The sequence below is a fragment of the Nesoenas mayeri genome (assembly GCF_963082525.1).
Source record: "Nesoenas mayeri genome assembly, chromosome: 4".
In the NCBI taxonomy this organism is placed as follows: Eukaryota; Metazoa; Chordata; class Aves; order Columbiformes; family Columbidae; genus Nesoenas; species Nesoenas mayeri.
The window spans coordinates 919,148-937,021 of NC_137540.1; the positions used below are offsets into that span (position 1 = coordinate 919,148).

The following is a 17,874-nucleotide window of genomic DNA, read 5'->3' on the forward strand; positions in this document are numbered from 1 at the left end:
CATGCGATCCCGTGATTGCAGAGGGTTAACAGATGAGTTGGAAGGCAAAGGAGGCTGATGGTCCTGCTGCCTCCTGAGCCTCATCTGCTTCCATCTGGTCTGGTCGGAGCTGAGCTCTCCCCAGGGTGTCCCGTTGATATCGGTGGAACAAGTGTGACTTAGCCCTGTTTAATATTTCATCCCTTATTTGAGCAGCTTGTGTGTAGAAGATGAGCAGAAGGCAAGTCTGAGAACATGGGTGCTTTGAACTAACACACAGCATCCCAGAGTCCTTATCAAAGCCTTCTGAAGTCACCTGCTCCTTTCCAGCTTTGCAGCCCCCTCCCTTGCCTTCCAAAGGTTCCCCTCGCCCCACACTGCAGGTCCGGCCTTGCCAGAGGTCAGCGGGACTCTGCCGGTTCTCGTCTCCCCGATAACGCCCTCACGGGCTCCTCTTGGGCACCCGGCAGGCTTGGTTCCTCCCGTCCCACCGCACCTCCCACTGATTTCACACTGCGCACGTCTAGGGAGGACGGGACAGGATTTCCGAGCAGTGAGAGCAGTGAGGACCAGGGAAGCCTCCTCCATAGAGGCAGCAGCGTTCAGTGCCAGCTTGAGTGCCGCTGGGTGTTGTGTGCGTCACCTTTGTCACGTGCCGTTGCTCCCCAGGTGGATGAGGGGGGCAGGGTCCCGCTGCTGCCTCGGCACCGCTTGGCCCTGGGTGATGATGCTGCTGCCAGGGAAGAGCTGAAGGTCACGGTTCTCACTCTGCCCACGTATGGCTGCATTGAAAACACCAAGACAGGTAAACATCCCTCTGTGCCCTGCACAGTGTGCCGTTCTTCCCCTCATCCTGCTGCTTTTATTTTCAGTTTCTCAGTGTACTGCACATTGTTTCACTGGTGTCATTCTGCTCTGCAGGTGAGAGGTTTGGCCCGCAGAGCACTGTGACCGCAGAGGCGTCCTTCTCTGTTCAAGATGTTCTGGACAACAGCATCTACTACTTCCAGAGCGTCCACGAAAGCATCGAGCCAACAAGTGATGTTTTCAGCTTCTACGTGAGCGACGGCTTCAGCCGGTCTGAGGTGCAGAGCGTGAACATCACCGTTCAGGTACCGCCCGCACCTCTCAGGCTGCCTCTCCTATACACAGACACACGGCAAATCCTCCGTGTGTCCCATGTATTTAGGCTGTTCTGGGAAAATGTTTTAACATACAATGTCCATATATAAATGATCCGAGGCTGGAGCAGCTCTGCTGGGAGCACAGGCTGGAAGAGCTGGGCTGGTCAGCTGGAGAAGAGAAGCTCCGGGGACACCTTAGTGTGGCCTTTCTGTACTTAAAAGGGGCCGATAAGAAAGATGGGGACAGACTTTTGAGCAGGGCCTGTTGTGACAGGACAAGGGGTGATGGTTTTAAACTAAAGGAGGGAGATTCAGGCTGGGCATGAGGAAGGAATTGTTGCCCTGAGGGTGCTGAGAGCCTGGCCCAGGTACCCAGAGAGGGGCTGGATGAACCATCCCTGAGACACCCCAGGCCAGGCTGGACGGGGTCTGAGCACCCTGAGCTGGTGCAGATGTCCCTGCTAATGGCAGGGGGGAACTGGGGAGCTGGGAACGTCCCTCCAACCCAAATCATTCTGGGATTCTATGATTCTATGGCTTGTAAAAGTGCAAGCTTCTAATATCTTTGTCATACACGAGAAGGGGATTAAAGAGATCGCCCTTCCTGCTCTCTGTTTCCTTCCCCTGGCACAGACACGTAATTGCCCGGTGACTCAGAGGACAGTTGTGTGGTGCAGCCTCTTCCCCAGGGCTTGTATCTCAAGCATCTCCTCCCTCTTAGAAGCAGCCATGATGCTGGCTAGATGTGGAGAGACTGGCACAGCCCACCCGTGGATATCAGCACCATTACCATCATTTTGGAGCTTGTATTTCATTCAGGTGGCCATTCTGCTTTACTGACTGTGCCTTTGGGACCTGTGCAGCGGCAGAACGACGAGCCCCCGAAGGTGGTGCTGGAACCCGTTAGAGTGCACGAGGGCTCAGCTGTGGTCGTTACCAACACCTCCCTCAACCTGCAGGACCTGGACACCCGCAACAGCGAGCTTGTCATCCTGGTCACCAAAAGTCCTGACCACGGTAAGTCCAGACAAGCTGGGGAGCGTGTCCTTGTGTGTCTGTGTGTGCAATAGCCCCTGATGTGAGAGGGAATCCTGGCACGTACGTGTAAAGCACATGCAGCCAAATTCTTACCAGTTTTGGCAATAAGCAGAAAACTTCCTTTAGCTTTCCAGTAAGGTTGTGTCTGCCTCCATGGCTCCCACTGGGAGCTGGTATGCAAAGAGCTCCCAGCAGATCATCTCATCTGCACCTCGAATCCTGGAGTCAGTTCTGGGCCCCTCACGCCAAGAAAGGCCTTGAGGTGCTGGAGCAAGTTCAGAGAAGGGAACGGAGCTGGTGAGGGGCTGGAGCACAAGTGTGATGGAGCGGCTGAGGGACCTGGGGGTTCAGCTGCAGAACAGGAGCTGAGGGGAGACCTTATCAGCTCAAGTTGCACCAGGGGAGGTTGAGGTTGGATTTAGGAACAATTTCTTCCCTAAAGGGCTGTGGGGCATTGAACAGGCTGCCCAGGGCAGTGCTGGAGTCACCAGCCCTGGAGGGTTGGACAGATGGACATGAGGTTCTCAGGACATGGGGCAGTACCAGGGGTGGGGGAACAGTTGGACTCAATGATCATGAGTGTCTCTTCCTACCAAACGGTTCCAAAATGATTCTATGACCTTTTCCCCATAACAGTCCCGTATCTGGTTCACCAGGTCGCCTCCGCCGCAGGCAGACGGCTGCGGAGCCCCCGGAGCGCGGACACATGCTGGCCCCGGGCTCAGCCTTCACCTACCAGGACATATTGGACGAGCTGATCGTTTATACTCAGAGCGGCGCAGCAGCACAAACAGACGAGTTTGGCTTCTCCATCACGGATGGTCTCTACACGCAGACGGGGACACTGGAGTTCTCCGTGGAGCACCCCAAAAAGCAGCTGCTGTCGTTGTCTGTCAACAGGGGCCTGCAGCTCCCCGCCGGTACGCGGAGAGGGGGAGAGGGGATCGCTGGCATTGCCGTGCGCTCCAGTCCAGACCAGTCACTGAGCTGGGCTGACTGGAGCTGTCTGTGGACTCTCTGGCCCAGGCTCTGCCGCACACCTCACAGAGCAGCACCTGGAGGCATCAGCTGTCGATTCGGATGACACGAGGATCAGATTTGTCGTGAAGAGGGATCCCAGTGTGGGCCAGCTACGGTTGGCCCAAACCGATGATCTGGTCCGGATCTCTGCCAAAGGACCTGTCAAAAGCTTCACCCAGGCTGACGTAAATAAAGGTGAGGGTGCTCGATTTTAGGTAACCACAGCAAGTAATGATGTGGCCTCGTCTTCATGGGAGGAGGAGAATGACTTGAAACAGGGAAGGGAGAGGGAAAGAAGTTAAGCAAGTGTTAAAAAGCCTCTCTCAGCAGGGGAAAAAGAAGAAAGAGAAAAAGAAATGGAATCCGCATCCAGGAGCTCTGTCAAGCCCCACGTCCCTGGGCTGGTGGGGCAGCCTGTAATAAACCAGCTCTTTTCTCCCGTCCCTGTGCAGGGCACGTGCTGTACAGTCACAAGAAAGGGGATCCCAGCGGAAATTTCACCTTCGTCTTCGATGTGATCGATGCGGACGGCGGCAAACTGATGGAGCAGTCTTTTTATATTAGTGTTCTGGGTAAAGTATAGCGCCAAAGTTACGTTTTCTTTGGGGCAAACCTCAGGCCTTCATAAATTACCACCCTGTATGCACAGCAAGTTATGACATAATTCTTGAGATGCAGGTTTTATTGACTGTTTTTATCCGCTTTATTCCTTTGAAGTCTGGGGCACGGAGAGAGTTGGCGGATGTGAGGATTAGTTCTTTGGCTTCTTACAAATTCACTGAAAAGGGCAGAAAAATTCCACCTTCGTGTCTTCGTACTGTCTAGATTGTCTCTAAGACATTATAATGTTATCACCCCCTCAGTTAACGCCGAGGCTTAGAGTAGCTGTTTCAGAATTAGCAGTCTGGGAGGTGTTTATGTGTGTGCTGCCTTTTACTTGCCCAAATACCCGATTTGTATAAGCCCAAGCACAGGAGGGTGACAGTCTCCTAACCTAGCTTTGTCTTTAACCCTTGCAGAGGACAGGTTTCCCCCCTCCATCGTCGCTAACGAAGGGCTGATCTTGGATGAGAACTCGGCCAAGACGCTGACGACGCTGCAGCTCTGCGCCACGGACCGGGACAGCGAGCCCAGCCGGCTCCGGTACCAGCTCACCCGGCAGCCACAGCTGGGGCAGCTCGAGCATTTGGCCTCCCCAGGTTCGCAGTGAGAGTTAAAGACTCCAGTGCTTTTTAAAATGTTTGCCGGGGACCTTTCTGTGTCTGTGTCACACCTGTCAAGGTGTCACTGTGAGCCAGTGTTGAAAACGGGGCTCAGCCCATTCTAAATGTGGGGTACAAGGAGGGAAGGAGAGAGCAGAGACCGTGGAGGGATTTTTGCGGAAGGCCCGCACTCGGTGCTGCCTGGGTTAGATCCGTCCCGCGGGGCGGTGCAGTCCAGATGGTCCGTTTGTCCTTTTCTCACATCCTCTCTCGCTCCCTGCCGCGAGAGGCTCGTCCCCAACAGGGTGCCCTGGCAGCCTGAGGTGCCATCGTCTCATTTGAAGCCTGGGAACAAGTCTGTACTGCTTTTTGCAGAAAGGCTGCGGCTACATTAATGTACAAGTTGTTGAGCAGAGTGTTTTGGAGGCTGTGCCAGGTAAATCCCTGGCTCGGCTGAGTTTGGGCGCAGCCTGAACTGGAGCGGAACAGGCCAAGACTGAGTGCCTATGGCGAGATACGGCCAGCTCCCTGTATTTCTCCCTGCCTCGCTCTTCCTGTTGCACTTTTACCCCCTTTTTTGTTCTTTTTCTAGGGAGGAGAATTAGTTCTTTCACCCAGGCAGACTTGGACTCTCACAGCATCCGCTACGTCCACACCAGTGACGCTGAGAAGCACACGGATGCGTTCACCTTTACTGTGTCTGATGGAACGAACGAGGTGGGTCCCAACATGTTCTGTCACCTCGGTTTATTCTGTGGGATGTGGTGGGGTCGGTTTTCCTCTAGTGTGCTCACAAGAGACAGTAACACGAAGCAAAGGAAAGGAACAAAGCCACACAAGGGCTTGTCATTTGGCAGCGGTGGGTGCTCTTACATTCCCCGCGCTGAGAGATCAGATATATTGTACTGCAGGGAAGGGAATGAGCCCCATGAGGGGAAGGGGAAACCACCTGAGATGTCTCCTCATGAGGCTGATGGGCCAAGATTTCAGTGTCTGATTGTCATCTGCTTACCCGTTGCTCCTGGGGCTCAGCTTGAGCCCAGGGCACTGACGATGTGCCCAGAGGCACAGTTCGACCCTTGAGAAGCGTCTCCTTTCTGCTGCAAATGGAGGGAGAGGGACAACGTGGAGTGAGGGAGGCAGGAAAAGTGGATGTCTGTAAATGTCACAGAAAGAAGGGTAACTGAGTGGGGAGGGGCAGAAGAGGTTGTGAGCTTAGAAGCTCTTGTTTACTCACTGAATAAAGCCAAGATGAAGTGACCCAAGCTCAGCAGGTCCCGGTGGTCCCCTTAGAGCATGGGCTGTGTCCCTGGAGTTGCTCTCTTGGTGGACTGAGCTCACCAGCAGCGGCTTCTCCTCCTGCTCCAGGTGAGCCAGACGTTCCACATCACCATAAACCCCGTGGATGACGCCTTGCCCGTCGTGCAAAGCCTTGGGATGACGATTCAGGAAGGGCTGAGGAAAACCATCACCGAGTTCGAGCTGAAAGCAAGAGATGCTGACACAGAGGTAATCGGGCAGGGCTCCCCCGAGCCTCCTCTCCCTGCCCCGTTCTGCCCGCCTGGGCTCTCAGAAAAACGGGCTGGTGTTGCAAGAGAGAGACTGCAGTGAGTGCCATCCCTCCCTGTGCTCACACCCTGTCTGTCACCACGTCAGACAAACAGCTTGTGGGAGGCTCGGTTTGTATAGAAACAGAGCAATCAGTATTTGAGCCCAGCAAAGCGCTGTCTTGAGAAATGGCTTCATGTGCGATGTCTCAGACGCCCATAAACAAGAGCCCTGAGTGACAAACCCAAAGGTTGTCACTGCTCCACCCTGACAGAAGTGACAGGGGGCACATGTGGCCCGGAAGGGCTGCCGAACGGGGTCTGCTTTTGGGTTTGAGGGGCTGGCACGAGGGCGGGAGCCATCTCAGAGCAGCCGAACCGGGAGTGTGGTTGATGTGTCCAGCCTGGGGCTCCCTGCTTGGGTGGTTTCACAGAGAGTCACCCTGGGGGAGGCATGGAGACGGGACAGGGCTCAGGGAGCCCAGCTCAGCGTGTGGTGCTGCGTCTCTGTTCCGACTGGGAACGCTGTGCTGGGAAAGCTGTGCTGGCCTAGAGTCCCTCGAGCTGGGAGGACCTGCCTGTCCTCGGTCCTGGGGTCACCTCCTCGCTTTTCCAACGCTGTCTCCTTGGTGCAGGCTGAGTCCATCACGTTCACGGTCGTGCAGCCCCCCCGGCACGGGCTGATCGAACGCACCAGCTCCGGGCAGCGTTACCAGCGAGCCGCCACCTTCACGATGGACGACATCTACCAGAACCGCGTCAGATACAGTCACGATGGCAGCAACTTGCTGCAGGATCGCTTCACGTTCACTGTGAGCGATGGGACCAACCCCCTCTTCATCGTGGAGGATGGGGGGAAGGAGGTAAGGGGAGCAGAAGGGGTGTGAGGGAGACCTTCTCCAGCTAGTACAGGGCTGCCAGACTCATTTCCACTGGGGTCACATCACCCTCACGGTTGCCTTCAGAGGACCGAATGTAATTTTAGAACTGTATAATTTTAAGTACTCCTACCTATGAGGATCTTAGGAACATGGATTAGTACCAGGGTTGGGTTAACGGTTGGGCTCGATGAATTTGAGGGTCTCTTCCAGTCAAAATGATTCTCTAATGCTGCATTCCCTGGTACAGCCGCCCCAGGACTTCAATCCCAACAGAGCCAAAAGAGCCAAGCTGGGGATACGGTGGCCCAGACTCTGCCTCCCAAAGTAACAGCCGTGTCTCTGCACTTCTGTCAGGTTGTGACAGCAGCACCGCAGCACTTCCAGGTGGACATTCTCCCTGTGGACGATGGGACACCCCGTGTTGTCACCAACCTGGGTTTGCAGTGGCTGGAGTACATTGACGGCAAGGTAACCGCGGGCCTGGGCTCGGCTTAGGTTGTTTCTCGGGCCGTTCCAGGAGAAGAGGCTGCACAGGAGAACATCCCGATCCGTCAGCATCTGTATTTTTGTGGTAGAGAACAGGTGTCCCCCTGCGCTCGTGCAGGGTCTGGCAAAGGCAGAGCTGTGCAGCGCTGCCCGCGCAGAGGCTTCATGAGCCAAGCCAGGCAACCTGGCTACTGAATTGCTTCCTGGGCCATCTCCTTTGCTGCCATTGGCAGGACCGCCAGGCCTGGCTCTTCTGGCTCTTGCGCGAGCCGTCCCATGCAAGGCAGCTCTTGTCCCCCTCCCCAGAGTGGGACGTTTTCAGCTTTGCTGATGACAGAGAAGTCTTGATGATGTGCCACAGCAGCCATGGTAAAGATAATATATATGGCATTCAGAGCAATGTGGCGTAGGGATCTCTTGCTGTGCCGTGCCTTTGTTTTGCTCAAGTCCAAAGAAAACCCAGGCAGCTCTCTCGTGCTCGGACATTCCCTGGGTTTTCCCTCGCAGCGTGGTGTTCAATGGAGGGATGGTTGGGCTTTGGGATGAACAGTCCATCAGACCCGCGCTGCTCCAGAGTGTTTGACTCCCTTGCTTTGGCTTTAATCCAGGCAGCCAATGTGATCACTAAGAAGGAATTGCTGGTGACAGATCCTGACACAGATGACAAGCAGCTGATCTACGAGATCACAACTGCTCCTAGAAATGGTTATGTGGAGAACAAGCTGAAGCCGGGGGCGGCTGTGACCACCTTTACGCAAGGTGTGGAACTTGGGCTCTGTGTTTTCTCTCTTCTCCTTCAGCTGCTTCAGTTTGTCAAATAGCTTGTGTGTGCTGAGAGCGAAAAGGAAGGTGGGAGGGGAAAAGATAAAGGGTCAGATCTCAAAGGTGCGTGCAAAAATAAGACATGAACTTTGCTCTAAATTGCAGGAATCCTCTAATTTCTGAGAGACGCCAGCCCATGTCCTGTAGCACACTGGGATTCTCCAGACTTACTATAGCTGGAGATTTGACTTGCAACAGTGTAGAGCAGTGATTTTAGGGCTGGAGCTCAGGAAACATCTCTGTGAGTGCAGAAGGCCATAGGGCCTCAGTGAGAAGGAGCCCTGTGAGGACACGCCAGCTTATAGAACAGCGCTGAAACGTACTGCCCAGGCAAACCCACAGCCTTTGCATTTGATCCAAGCTACTTTACACTGACTTTGTTTTTAAGCGTGAGCCGTTACGGATAGAGCCCAGGCAAGGGAATGGCTGTGGCAGCTGGTAGGCTGTGGGGAACCCGGTCCCCGCGCTGTGCAGATCACAGCATCACACAGTGGTCAGGGTTGGAAGGGACCGCCGAGAGCATCTAGTCCAACCCAGATGTGTCTCCACGCTGCTCGTCGGTAAAATCGCTGTGGAATGTCCGGGTCCGCTCACGAGGTGTCTCCTCCCGGCAGAGGATGTGAACCAGGGCCTCATTCGGTACGTGGTGGACAAGGAGAAGGTTCAGGAGACCGTGGACAGCTTTCAGTTCCTGGTGAGGGACAGCAAACCCAACGTGGTCAGCGGCAACGTCTTCCACGTGCAGTGGTCTCTCCTCAGCTTTACCCACACCAGGTAAGCGGCACTCTTTGTTGGTCAGTGGGAAGCGCCTGCCGGGTTAAACCACGCAGCACGGCTGAGGAATGGCTGACATCTTGCATTTTCCATGGAGGCAGCAGTCTGCGGTGCTCATTATCAGCACAAACACATCGGGTTCGCTCCCCAGCCCGTTAATTGTCTCTGCTTGATGTGTTTCCAGCTACAGTGTCCGAGAGAGCGCCGGCTCCGTGCGCATCCCGGTGAGGCGCGTGGGAAACCTCAACCAGTACGCGATCGTCCTGTGCCGCACGGAGCAGGGCACGGCCGCCTCCAGCGCCGCTCGGCCGCCGGGGCTGCAGGACTACGTGGAGTACGCGGGGCAGGTGCGCTGGGGACACCGGGAGGGGACAGTCACCGCCCCGGGTGGCAGTGACGGCCCGAGAGCAGTTCCCGCTGGGAAGCTGCTGGAAGGCCGTGGTGTGCTTGTAGTTATCACGACTACGCTTGGAAACCGGGTTATATTTCCAGCAGCTTCCCAGCCTGGAGTGACTGGGAGCTGCTGGGCTGGGTTGTGCTCAATGACATCCCAACTATGTCTTCTGGAAAAACATCTGAAATGGGGATTTTAAGTCCCCAGAGGAAGAGCGCTTCTCTGGTGAGGTTGTTCCTACAGTTAGACATGCTGACTGCTACAAAGTCTTTAGTTTTGGTGGCATTTGGTGGACATGAGCTTCCTTCTCCACAATCCTTGTTTCCTCGTGTTCCTCCAGCCCCAGGCGTTCTGCGGCACTGTGTGTTTTCTGCCTAGGCAGTAACTCTCTCTCTACATGTTTATCTTTGGGAGCTGAAGCTCCTGAAAACCCTCACTACAAAACAATTGCACGGATAGCTGGCAGGACTTTTCTCTGTCCCCAGCCATTTCTTCCTTCAGAGACCTCCTACCAGAGACTGTCCCTGGGCGCTGTGCACGGCACCTCCAGCCCTTCAGTTCTTGTTTCCTTCTCTGTGCACCTGGGGATTGTGTTGACCACCCTCAGCACAGCGCTGGGATTCCTTACTGTTTCTCCAGTGGCTCTTTTGGCACGTTTTCAGACAGCCCACTTTTCCTTTCTGACTTGTCCTGTACTGTCTAGAGCCCTGGATTTTGTGGCTATTGCTGATTTAATAGAAGCGTTATATCATCATGATTTAGAGGGTATTTCAGCAGCTGCTTCTTTCAATTTAAGCAGGTTTTGCGATCCCATGGCCATGAGCAAAGTCCCCAAAGTACTCACACGTGAGCGCCGGCAATGCTCTGTGTCTGGGCAAAGCTGATGGTGCATGTTGTGTTAATGAGCTGCTTTCAGAACAGGGTCTCTTCTTTGTTTCTCCGCTTTTTGCTGTTGGCAGAGAGGCTTTGCGGCAGCTAAACCCGTGACTGAGATCAGGAGGGGTCGGGGCTTTCGCTCTGCGTTTGCTGTTGCCTTTGGCCCTCGCTGGCCATTAGTCCGCGGTTGGGGTCGGTGTCGGCGCTGCCTGCACTGGGTACGCGGCTCGGGCTGGGTCAGGCAGGGCGGACAGAAGGTCTCAGAGCCCGTTCCAGAGCGAGCAGCCCTCCCGCTGCCCACAGGTGCAGTTCGAGGAGCGGGAGGACACCAAGGCCTGCACCATCACCATCCATGATGACACCGTGTTTGAGGGCACCGAGAGCTTCACCGTGGAGCTCAGCGCGCCGGCCTACGCCCTGCTGGGGAACGTCACCCGCGCCACGGTCACCATCACGGACGCGGAGGACGAGCCCACCCTGCAGTTCACCAGCAAGACGCACCACGTGAGCGAGAGCGCTGGTGTTCTCTCTGCTGCCGTAGAAAGGAAAGGTGGGTGCTGCCGGGCACGAAGGACTTTCTGTGCTGCCGTGGGGCACGGGAGGGAAAGCGGCTCTGCAGGCACTGCCATGGGCGAGACGTGTTTCCGTGGAGTGATGTGTTTTTCATGTTGTGTCTCAGGGGACACCAGCAGCACGGTGTCTGCCATCTGCTACACCGTCCCCAATTCGGCCAAGGGCAGCAGCCTTTCTACGCTGGAATCTGGCTCTGACTTCCAGTCCCGGGGGCTGGCGAGTGACAGTCGCATCGTGTTCGGGCCGGGTGTCACCACCACGACGTGTGACGTGGTGCTGATTGACGACAGCGAGTACGAGGAAGAGGAGGAGTTTGAGCTGGTGCTGGCCGACGCCTCGGCTAACGCCCGCATCGGCAGCCCGGCTTCAGCCACTGTCTTCATCACGGGGCCCAACGATGTCTCCACGGTGTTCCTGGGAAACGCCACTTTCACCGTCAGTGAGGCTGCAGGTGAGGAGTCACAGCGGCTGCCCCGGGGCTCGGGGAGGGGCTTGGAATCGCACAATCATTTTGGTTGGAAGAAACCCTCAAGATCACTGAGTCCAACCATAACCCACCCCTGGCACTGCCCCATGTCCTGAGAACCTCATGTCCGTCTGTCCAACCCTCCAGGGCTGGTGACTCCAGCACTGCCCTGGGCAGCCTGTTCCAATGCCCCACAGCCCTTTGGGGAAGAACTTGTTCCCGTGTTGAGGGTTCTCGGTGCTCTATGCAGCAGCCGGTGCAGGGAGCGGCAGTGCAGGGAGCAGGAACCGCTGGAGGGCAGGGGGCGGTTTTGGGGCACATGGCCACGTTCTCATCTGGGTTCTCTCTCCTGTGCACCCGGTGATGCAGGAACCGTTGAAATTCCCGTCCTCCGGCAGGGACCTGATCTCTCAGCCCCCGTCTCGGTGTGGTGTGCCACTCGAACATCAGACCCTCCGTCTGCCAGCCCGGGAAACGACTACGTCCCCAGCTCCAAAAAGATAGAGTTCAGGCCCGGCAAGACGGAAGCGGTGAGGAGCACTGGGACTCGCAGGGGTCTGGCTGCTGGCACTTGTCCTGTGCACGCGCTGAAAATGCTCTCAGGGCCACGTGAGAATCGTAACTGAACCTGCCAGGCCCAGACTGGCACCTGATCAGCTCTGCGGCCAGGGAAGATGTGGTCAGGCCCCTCTCCCAGCATAAAGGGGTCTGACTATTTTCTGGAATAATGTGCCAGATTTATCTAGAAAATTGTTTCCATTGATGAATGAGCTTAGAAAAGACCTGACATAATGATATTACATTAGAAACCCAAACGCGAGTGCCAAGAAGGGCGACAGCTTTGCACCTCTCCAAGCGGGACTTGTGCTTTCTTTGTAGTTCTGCACTCTGACCATCCTGGACGACGCTCAGTACCCAGTGATAGAAGGGCTGGAGACGTTTGTCGTTTACCTCAGCTCGCCCCACGGAGCTGAGCTGGCCAAGCCCTTCCAAGCCATCGTGGCCATCACTGACATCTTCCAAGACGGTAAGTTATCATGGCAGCTCTGTCCGGTCCATCCCGGCCTCTTCCTTAGCGCTTCCACACAGCAGGAGGCCAGTCTAAGGTCATCCTTAGGCTGGACTTAGCCCGTTTTCCTGGGATCCTTCCATTCCATTTGGCTGCCCCGTTTCTTTCCATATGTCACCATATACAATAGCTTGGAGTCTTCAGAGTGCAGGATGGATTTTTCTGTGGGTCAAGGTCCCCCTTACAATGTGGGAACGTTTGACTGCATGTTTCCTTTTTCTTGTGTTTTAACCTGTCTGGTCTTTGCTTGCCTAAGGAAATTACACACCATATAATCTAGCTTTGCAGCAGTCTGTAATCATTTCTGCCTTTGTATCTTTTGTTGAGGTCCGGTCTCTTCGCCACAAGATATTTCTTGGATAGAGAACAGGGGGTGAAGCTGACGTTCCCTCTGGGTGCTCCTGGCTCTCTGTGGAGCTCCAGCGCTGCTCCACTGTTTCTCTTTCCTCCCGCAGTGCCGAGCATGCAGTTCGGCAGGGACGCGTACGCGGTGAAGGAGCCGGAGGGGGCTCTGCACATCCCCGTCCTCCGCAGCGGGGACCTGAGCTACGAGTCCTCCGTCAGGTGCTACACGCGGAGCCAGACGGCACAGGGCACGCAGGACTTTGCGGAGAGGAGGAACGCAGAGGAGTCCCGCCTCACTTTCCTCAGAGGGGAGAAGGTGAGCGGCGCCTGGCCTGAGGAGAGCGGGGAACCCCTGGCGGGAGGCGTTCGGATCTCCTCCTCGCCTCTGCGCTCTCAGGGCAGCTGGAGACACTCTCCAAACTTGTTTCACAGAGATGCTTAAGGTCACAAGTTCTTCTGGTCCTGCAGACACGACATGGCTCTGAGAGGAGTCTGTTTTGTGATAAAACGGGTTGAAACACGCAGTGCGAATGCTGTGTGTCAGCAGGACCGGGGGTTGCTGCAGCACAGAGCTGTGGGTTTGTGGACGCAGATGTCTTCACTGCTGTGTCTCGCCACGTAACCGTGTGGTTTGTCCACACTGAAGTAGCAGCCTCAAAACCAGAAGTGTTTGTTACAGGGAAGACAGTATCCAGACATTAAACCTGAGACAGTGAAGTTACAGCGTGGCCTAAGTGGGTTCAGTGATTCGTGCCTGTGCTGTTTCCTCCCGCTTTCTTGGCTGCAGGTGAAGAACTGCAGTGTTTCTATCAGCGACGACTCTGCCTTTGAACCAGAAGAGCAGTTCCAGGTCTGTCTCGGTAGCCCGCTGGGAAACCACTGGAGCGGGGCCAGGACGGGGAAGGTGGACGTGGCAACCGTGACCATCACCAACGACGAAGACGGTGAGTGGGGACGCTCGGCGAGGACACAGGAGGTGTAGCAAAGGCTGTGGACTGGCTGTGTGCCACCACCTGGCATGGGCTGAGGGCCTGTGGTTCGGGGTGAAAATCGTGTCCTCTCCTCCGTACCCCAGGACTCATGGTGGGGTTTGCGTCACCCTCATCCACATCGAACTCCGGCTCACCCCGGCTGCTCTGAATGCCTTTGATCCGTAAAAAGCTGGTGACAAGTGGTGTCTTCTCTTTCCTGCTGTTTGCGCAGCGCCCACCATTGAGTTTGAAGAAGCCGCGTACCAAGTGCGGGAGCCGCCCGGCCCGGAGGGCGTCGCTGTTTTAAACATCAAGGTGTTGCGGCGAGGGGACCAGAACAGGACCTCCAGAGTCCGCTGCAGCACCCGCGACGGCTCCGCTCAGGCCGGGCTGGATTACTATCCCAAGAGTCTCATGCTCAAGTTCAGCCCAGGTAAAGGGAAGGGAGGTACTTTGGATCACAGATATTCACGGCAGACATCTAATTTAACACACAGACATTGTTAATCCTCAGAAAATCTGTCACCTGAGCAATAGGATCAGTTATCATCGCTGGAGTTTTATGTGTAGAGTAGACTCCTGTGTGGAAGCAGCTAAATTATTAGTAGCAATGAGCAGAAACAAAATCGATAACGCATATTTTGTCATAATGTCTCAGTGATCGTAGCCTAGAACAGCTGAGCAGTTGTTACTGAGAGCTTCAGAGCAATACCGGTTGGTGAATCGAGTTCTCTCCATTTCTCGTGCCTTTTCCTCTCGCAGGTGTGACCCATCTCATGTTCAAGGTGGAGATCATGTCCAATGAAGACCGGGAGTGGCACGAGTCCTTTTCTGTGGTGCTGGGCCCAGATGACCCCGTGGACGCTGTTCTTGGAGACACCAGCACTGCGACAGTGACTATTCTGGATCAGGAGGCCACCGGGAGCCTGATCCTACCAGCACCTCCTGTGGTGAGTTGCCCGTTACAACAGCTGTGATTTAGAACCTTCACGCACAGACCGAAGACCCCGGCAGGGTTTCCAAAAGGAAATTAAGAGCTGCTGCGATGTGGCAGCTTGGAGGACGTGGCCAGGATCGCCTTTTCAGCCCATGCCGCCGTCTCACGTCTCTGCAGGTCGTCAGCCTGGCAGACTACGACCGCGTGGCAGAAGTGACCAAGGCCGGTGCCAAGAAGTCCCCTTCCCCGGGCTACCCGCTGGTCTGCGTCACCCCGTGCGACCCGCGCTTCCCGCAGTTCTCGGTGACGGAGCAGCGCTGCGCCGAGGCGGGCATCAACCAGTCCGCCATACGGTTCAGCTGGGAGGTCGCGACGCCCACGGACGGGAGCGGAGCCCGGTCGCCTTTTGAAACCATCACCGACAACACGCCGTTCACCAGCGTCAACCACAAGGTACGTGGCTCGTGGGTTTGGCTGCGGGGTCGTCTCCTCTCCTTCCGCTCCCATTTTGGGAGGGACGCAGCTGAGGGACGAGCTGTTCCTCCCGGCGCTCGTTTTGCTGCACAGGTGGCCCCAGAGCTCCCTGTCCCCGGGCCGGCCCTGTCCTGCCCCACACACAGAATTACCTTTTCCCTCGGGGGGCTTTTCCCAAGCGCTCTCAGCAATTCTTCGGCATCCAGGGGTGTTTCTAGGCTGTGCCCACTCATGCGTGAGTCTGAAGCAGTTTTAGCGGGTCGTGCGCACTCTGGGTGCACAGAAATTGAGACCTGAAATCTCCTCGAATTTGGGAATTGGCGTGAGACATACAGGTGATGCTTTGGGGATTAATTTTTTCTGTTGGCTTCAGAGACTGGGGCACCGTTCCCCAGCGAGCCTGCTGTGGATCAAAGCAGCGCTCCTGTTGCTGTGGGCAGTAGCTGTGAGCGCTCGGGCGCTTCAGTAAAGCCCTGGTGGCCGGGGACAGATGGTGACAGTTCCAGCTCCTCTTCCCCTCCCTCCAGCGCGTGGGCAGAGCCAGGAACCGTCAGGCGTTGCCCCACACGTGTGTCCCTGCCGGCTCCCGCAGGTGCTGGACAGCATTTACTTCAGCCGGCGGTTCCACCTGCGCTGCGTGGCCAAGGCTGTGGACAAGGCCGGCCACGTGGGGACCCCCTTGAGAAGCAACGTGGTGACCATCGGCACCGACAGCGCCATTTGCCACACGCCCGTGGTGGCGGGGACAGCCCGAGGCTTCCAGGCGCAGTCGTTCGTGGCCACTCTCAAGTACCTGGACGTGAAGCACAAGGAGCATCCCAACAGGTGGGAGCCTGGAGAAGGGGACAGCGCGGGGCCCTGCGGTGACGGGGCCGCTTTGAGAGGAGAGAACGTGTGTCTGAACCGCGTCTCACCCCTGGTTTGTTCCAGAATCCACATCTCGGTGCAGATTCCCCATCAGGACGGGATGCTGCCCCTCATCTCCACCCTGCCGCTGCACAACCTGCATTTCCTTCTCTCCGAGTCCATCTACAGGCACCAGCACGTCTGCTCCAACCTGGTCACCGCCAGAGACCTCAAAGGCATCTCGGGTAATCTTTAAAGCCACTCTTTGCTAAATACTAACACTAATGAATCTTCCTGCACTAACAGCAGTGAACAGAGGTACCCTGTCAAAGATGAGACGCGATGCAAAGGGATCTTTCAATAATAGTGATGGGGTTAAGCAGCATTGCTCGAGGTGAGGAGGTTGTAGGTTCACACCATGCTGGTGATTTTTTTGCTTTTTGAATCCATCTTGTGATGTCCGTGTCATTAAAAACGGACCCACAGGCAGTGGGTCACTCTGTGTGTGTCACAGAGGTGGCAAAAGCACATTCACTGCTACGGGAAATGCCAGAGCCAGAGAAAACAGGCAGTTTTGTCCCCAAAGAGCAGGGTAACGTGCTCCATGCTCGTGCTGTGGATAGTTTTGTCCCCAAAGCGCAGGGTAACGTGCTCCATGCTCGTTCCATGGATAGTTTTGTCCCTGAAGCGCAGGGTAACGTGCTCCACACTCGTTCCATGGATAGTTTTGTCCCCAAAGAGCAGGGTAACGTGCTCCACACTCGTTCCATGGATAGTTTTGTCCCTGAAGCGCAGGGTAACGTGCTCCACGCTTGTTTGGTGGTGGGCAGGGAGTGCTTGAACTTCATTCTGTTCATTTCGTACTCCAGCTGTTCTGCATTTCTCAGAGTTTACCTTCAGCCTTGCGTTAATGTGTCCATCGGTTTGGCTTTTAGCATTCTCACCTCACTCCTACAACATTTTCCCCCGCAGACCTGTGCATATGCAGGATAATGGAGGGAGAGGAGCCCGTCAAGTCCCCAATATAATAAAAGCCACTGACATGATTTGAGAGGGAAAACGGGGCCTCAGTGCTCAGCCTCGAGCTCTTTAATGTCTGCTCCCTGAGTGAGCCGTGTCCTGCTGTCTGTCCATCCCAGAGGGCGGGTTTCTGGAGGAGGTGACCTACGACAGCATGGTCCTGGGTCCCGGCTACGACCGCCCGTTCCAGTTGGACCCCGGTGTGAGGGAGCCCAAGAGCATCCAGCTCTACAGGCACCTCAACCTCAAGAGCTGCCTTTGGACTTTCGATGCTTATTACGACATGACCGAGCTGATTGACGTCTGCGGGGGCGCTGTCACCGCCGACTTCCAGGTGAGATGCTGGCTTTTAAATACACGGACACACTGCAAATCCAAAATATTCCCACTTATGTTCCATTCTCTTACAATTTTCACCACGGTCTTGGCCAGTATAAAAGAGCACAGAGCAGAGCCATGTCAGTCCACACTGCTCAGGGCAGGGAGGTCACAGGAATTTAGAAGTAATTTCTTAATTCTGGCCAACTCTTAATTCTGTCTTTCTCTCCCAGATGTGCCTCAGTGCCCTCTCATGGGTGGATGAGACACGTGCGGTCCTGAGCAAGCAGAATTGATCATTTCTAATTCACATAATTAGAAACTGAGTTGTTTTTTTTTGAGGTGAAGTGACCCCAGCTCCTGTTGTACCACAACACCGGAGCACGTCAGGACTTACCCTTATGTAAAATGCAGATCTGTCTAAAGTAGCTGCACCTAAACGTGAGGGTGTGAAACGCTTTCAGACTGGCCACTTTTGGCCTCAGTTTTTCTTCACCGTGGAATGAGCCTGGGCCGGCGTCTCTCCTTTGCGGAACCACCTTTTGGGTTTTCTCGACAGGTCCGGGACTCTGCTCAGTCCTTCTTAACCGTCCACGTCCCGCTCTATGTGTCCTACATTTACGTGACGGCGCCGAGAGGTTGGGCCTCTCTGGAGCATCACACCGAGATGGAGTTCTCCTTCTTCTACGACACCGTTCTCTGGAGGACAGGT

General features: G+C 55.5%; 1 protein-coding gene across 1 annotated transcript in view; it reads left to right on the forward strand.

Annotated features, from left to right (window-relative positions):
- FRAS1 (Fraser extracellular matrix complex subunit 1) overlaps positions 1 to 17,874 on the forward strand; it is a gene marked incomplete at both ends in the record, with an annotated part of 116,033 nt that overhangs the window by 94,701 nt on the left and 3,458 nt on the right. Inside the window, 27 exons of the mRNA XM_080343325.1 lie at positions 649 to 784; positions 901 to 1,091; positions 1,967 to 2,120; positions 2,798 to 3,061; positions 3,168 to 3,356; positions 3,614 to 3,733; positions 4,181 to 4,367; positions 4,963 to 5,080; positions 5,732 to 5,872; positions 6,546 to 6,773; positions 7,146 to 7,259; positions 7,886 to 8,036; positions 8,714 to 8,873; positions 9,058 to 9,220; positions 10,447 to 10,693; positions 10,823 to 11,167; positions 11,552 to 11,712; positions 12,062 to 12,209; positions 12,707 to 12,912; positions 13,384 to 13,540; positions 13,800 to 14,000; positions 14,330 to 14,517; positions 14,682 to 14,957; positions 15,571 to 15,803; positions 15,909 to 16,069; positions 16,964 to 17,178; positions 17,722 to 17,872. Of these exons, the coding sequence (XP_080199451.1) occupies positions 649 to 784; positions 901 to 1,091; positions 1,967 to 2,120; positions 2,798 to 3,061; positions 3,168 to 3,356; positions 3,614 to 3,733; positions 4,181 to 4,367; positions 4,963 to 5,080; positions 5,732 to 5,872; positions 6,546 to 6,773; positions 7,146 to 7,259; positions 7,886 to 8,036; positions 8,714 to 8,873; positions 9,058 to 9,220; positions 10,447 to 10,693; positions 10,823 to 11,167; positions 11,552 to 11,712; positions 12,062 to 12,209; positions 12,707 to 12,912; positions 13,384 to 13,540; positions 13,800 to 14,000; positions 14,330 to 14,517; positions 14,682 to 14,957; positions 15,571 to 15,803; positions 15,909 to 16,069; positions 16,964 to 17,178; positions 17,722 to 17,872 (5,005 nt within the window). The remainder of the gene's footprint in view (positions 1 to 648; positions 785 to 900; positions 1,092 to 1,966; positions 2,121 to 2,797; positions 3,062 to 3,167; positions 3,357 to 3,613; positions 3,734 to 4,180; positions 4,368 to 4,962; positions 5,081 to 5,731; positions 5,873 to 6,545; positions 6,774 to 7,145; positions 7,260 to 7,885; positions 8,037 to 8,713; positions 8,874 to 9,057; positions 9,221 to 10,446; positions 10,694 to 10,822; positions 11,168 to 11,551; positions 11,713 to 12,061; positions 12,210 to 12,706; positions 12,913 to 13,383; positions 13,541 to 13,799; positions 14,001 to 14,329; positions 14,518 to 14,681; positions 14,958 to 15,570; positions 15,804 to 15,908; positions 16,070 to 16,963; positions 17,179 to 17,721; positions 17,873 to 17,874) is intronic.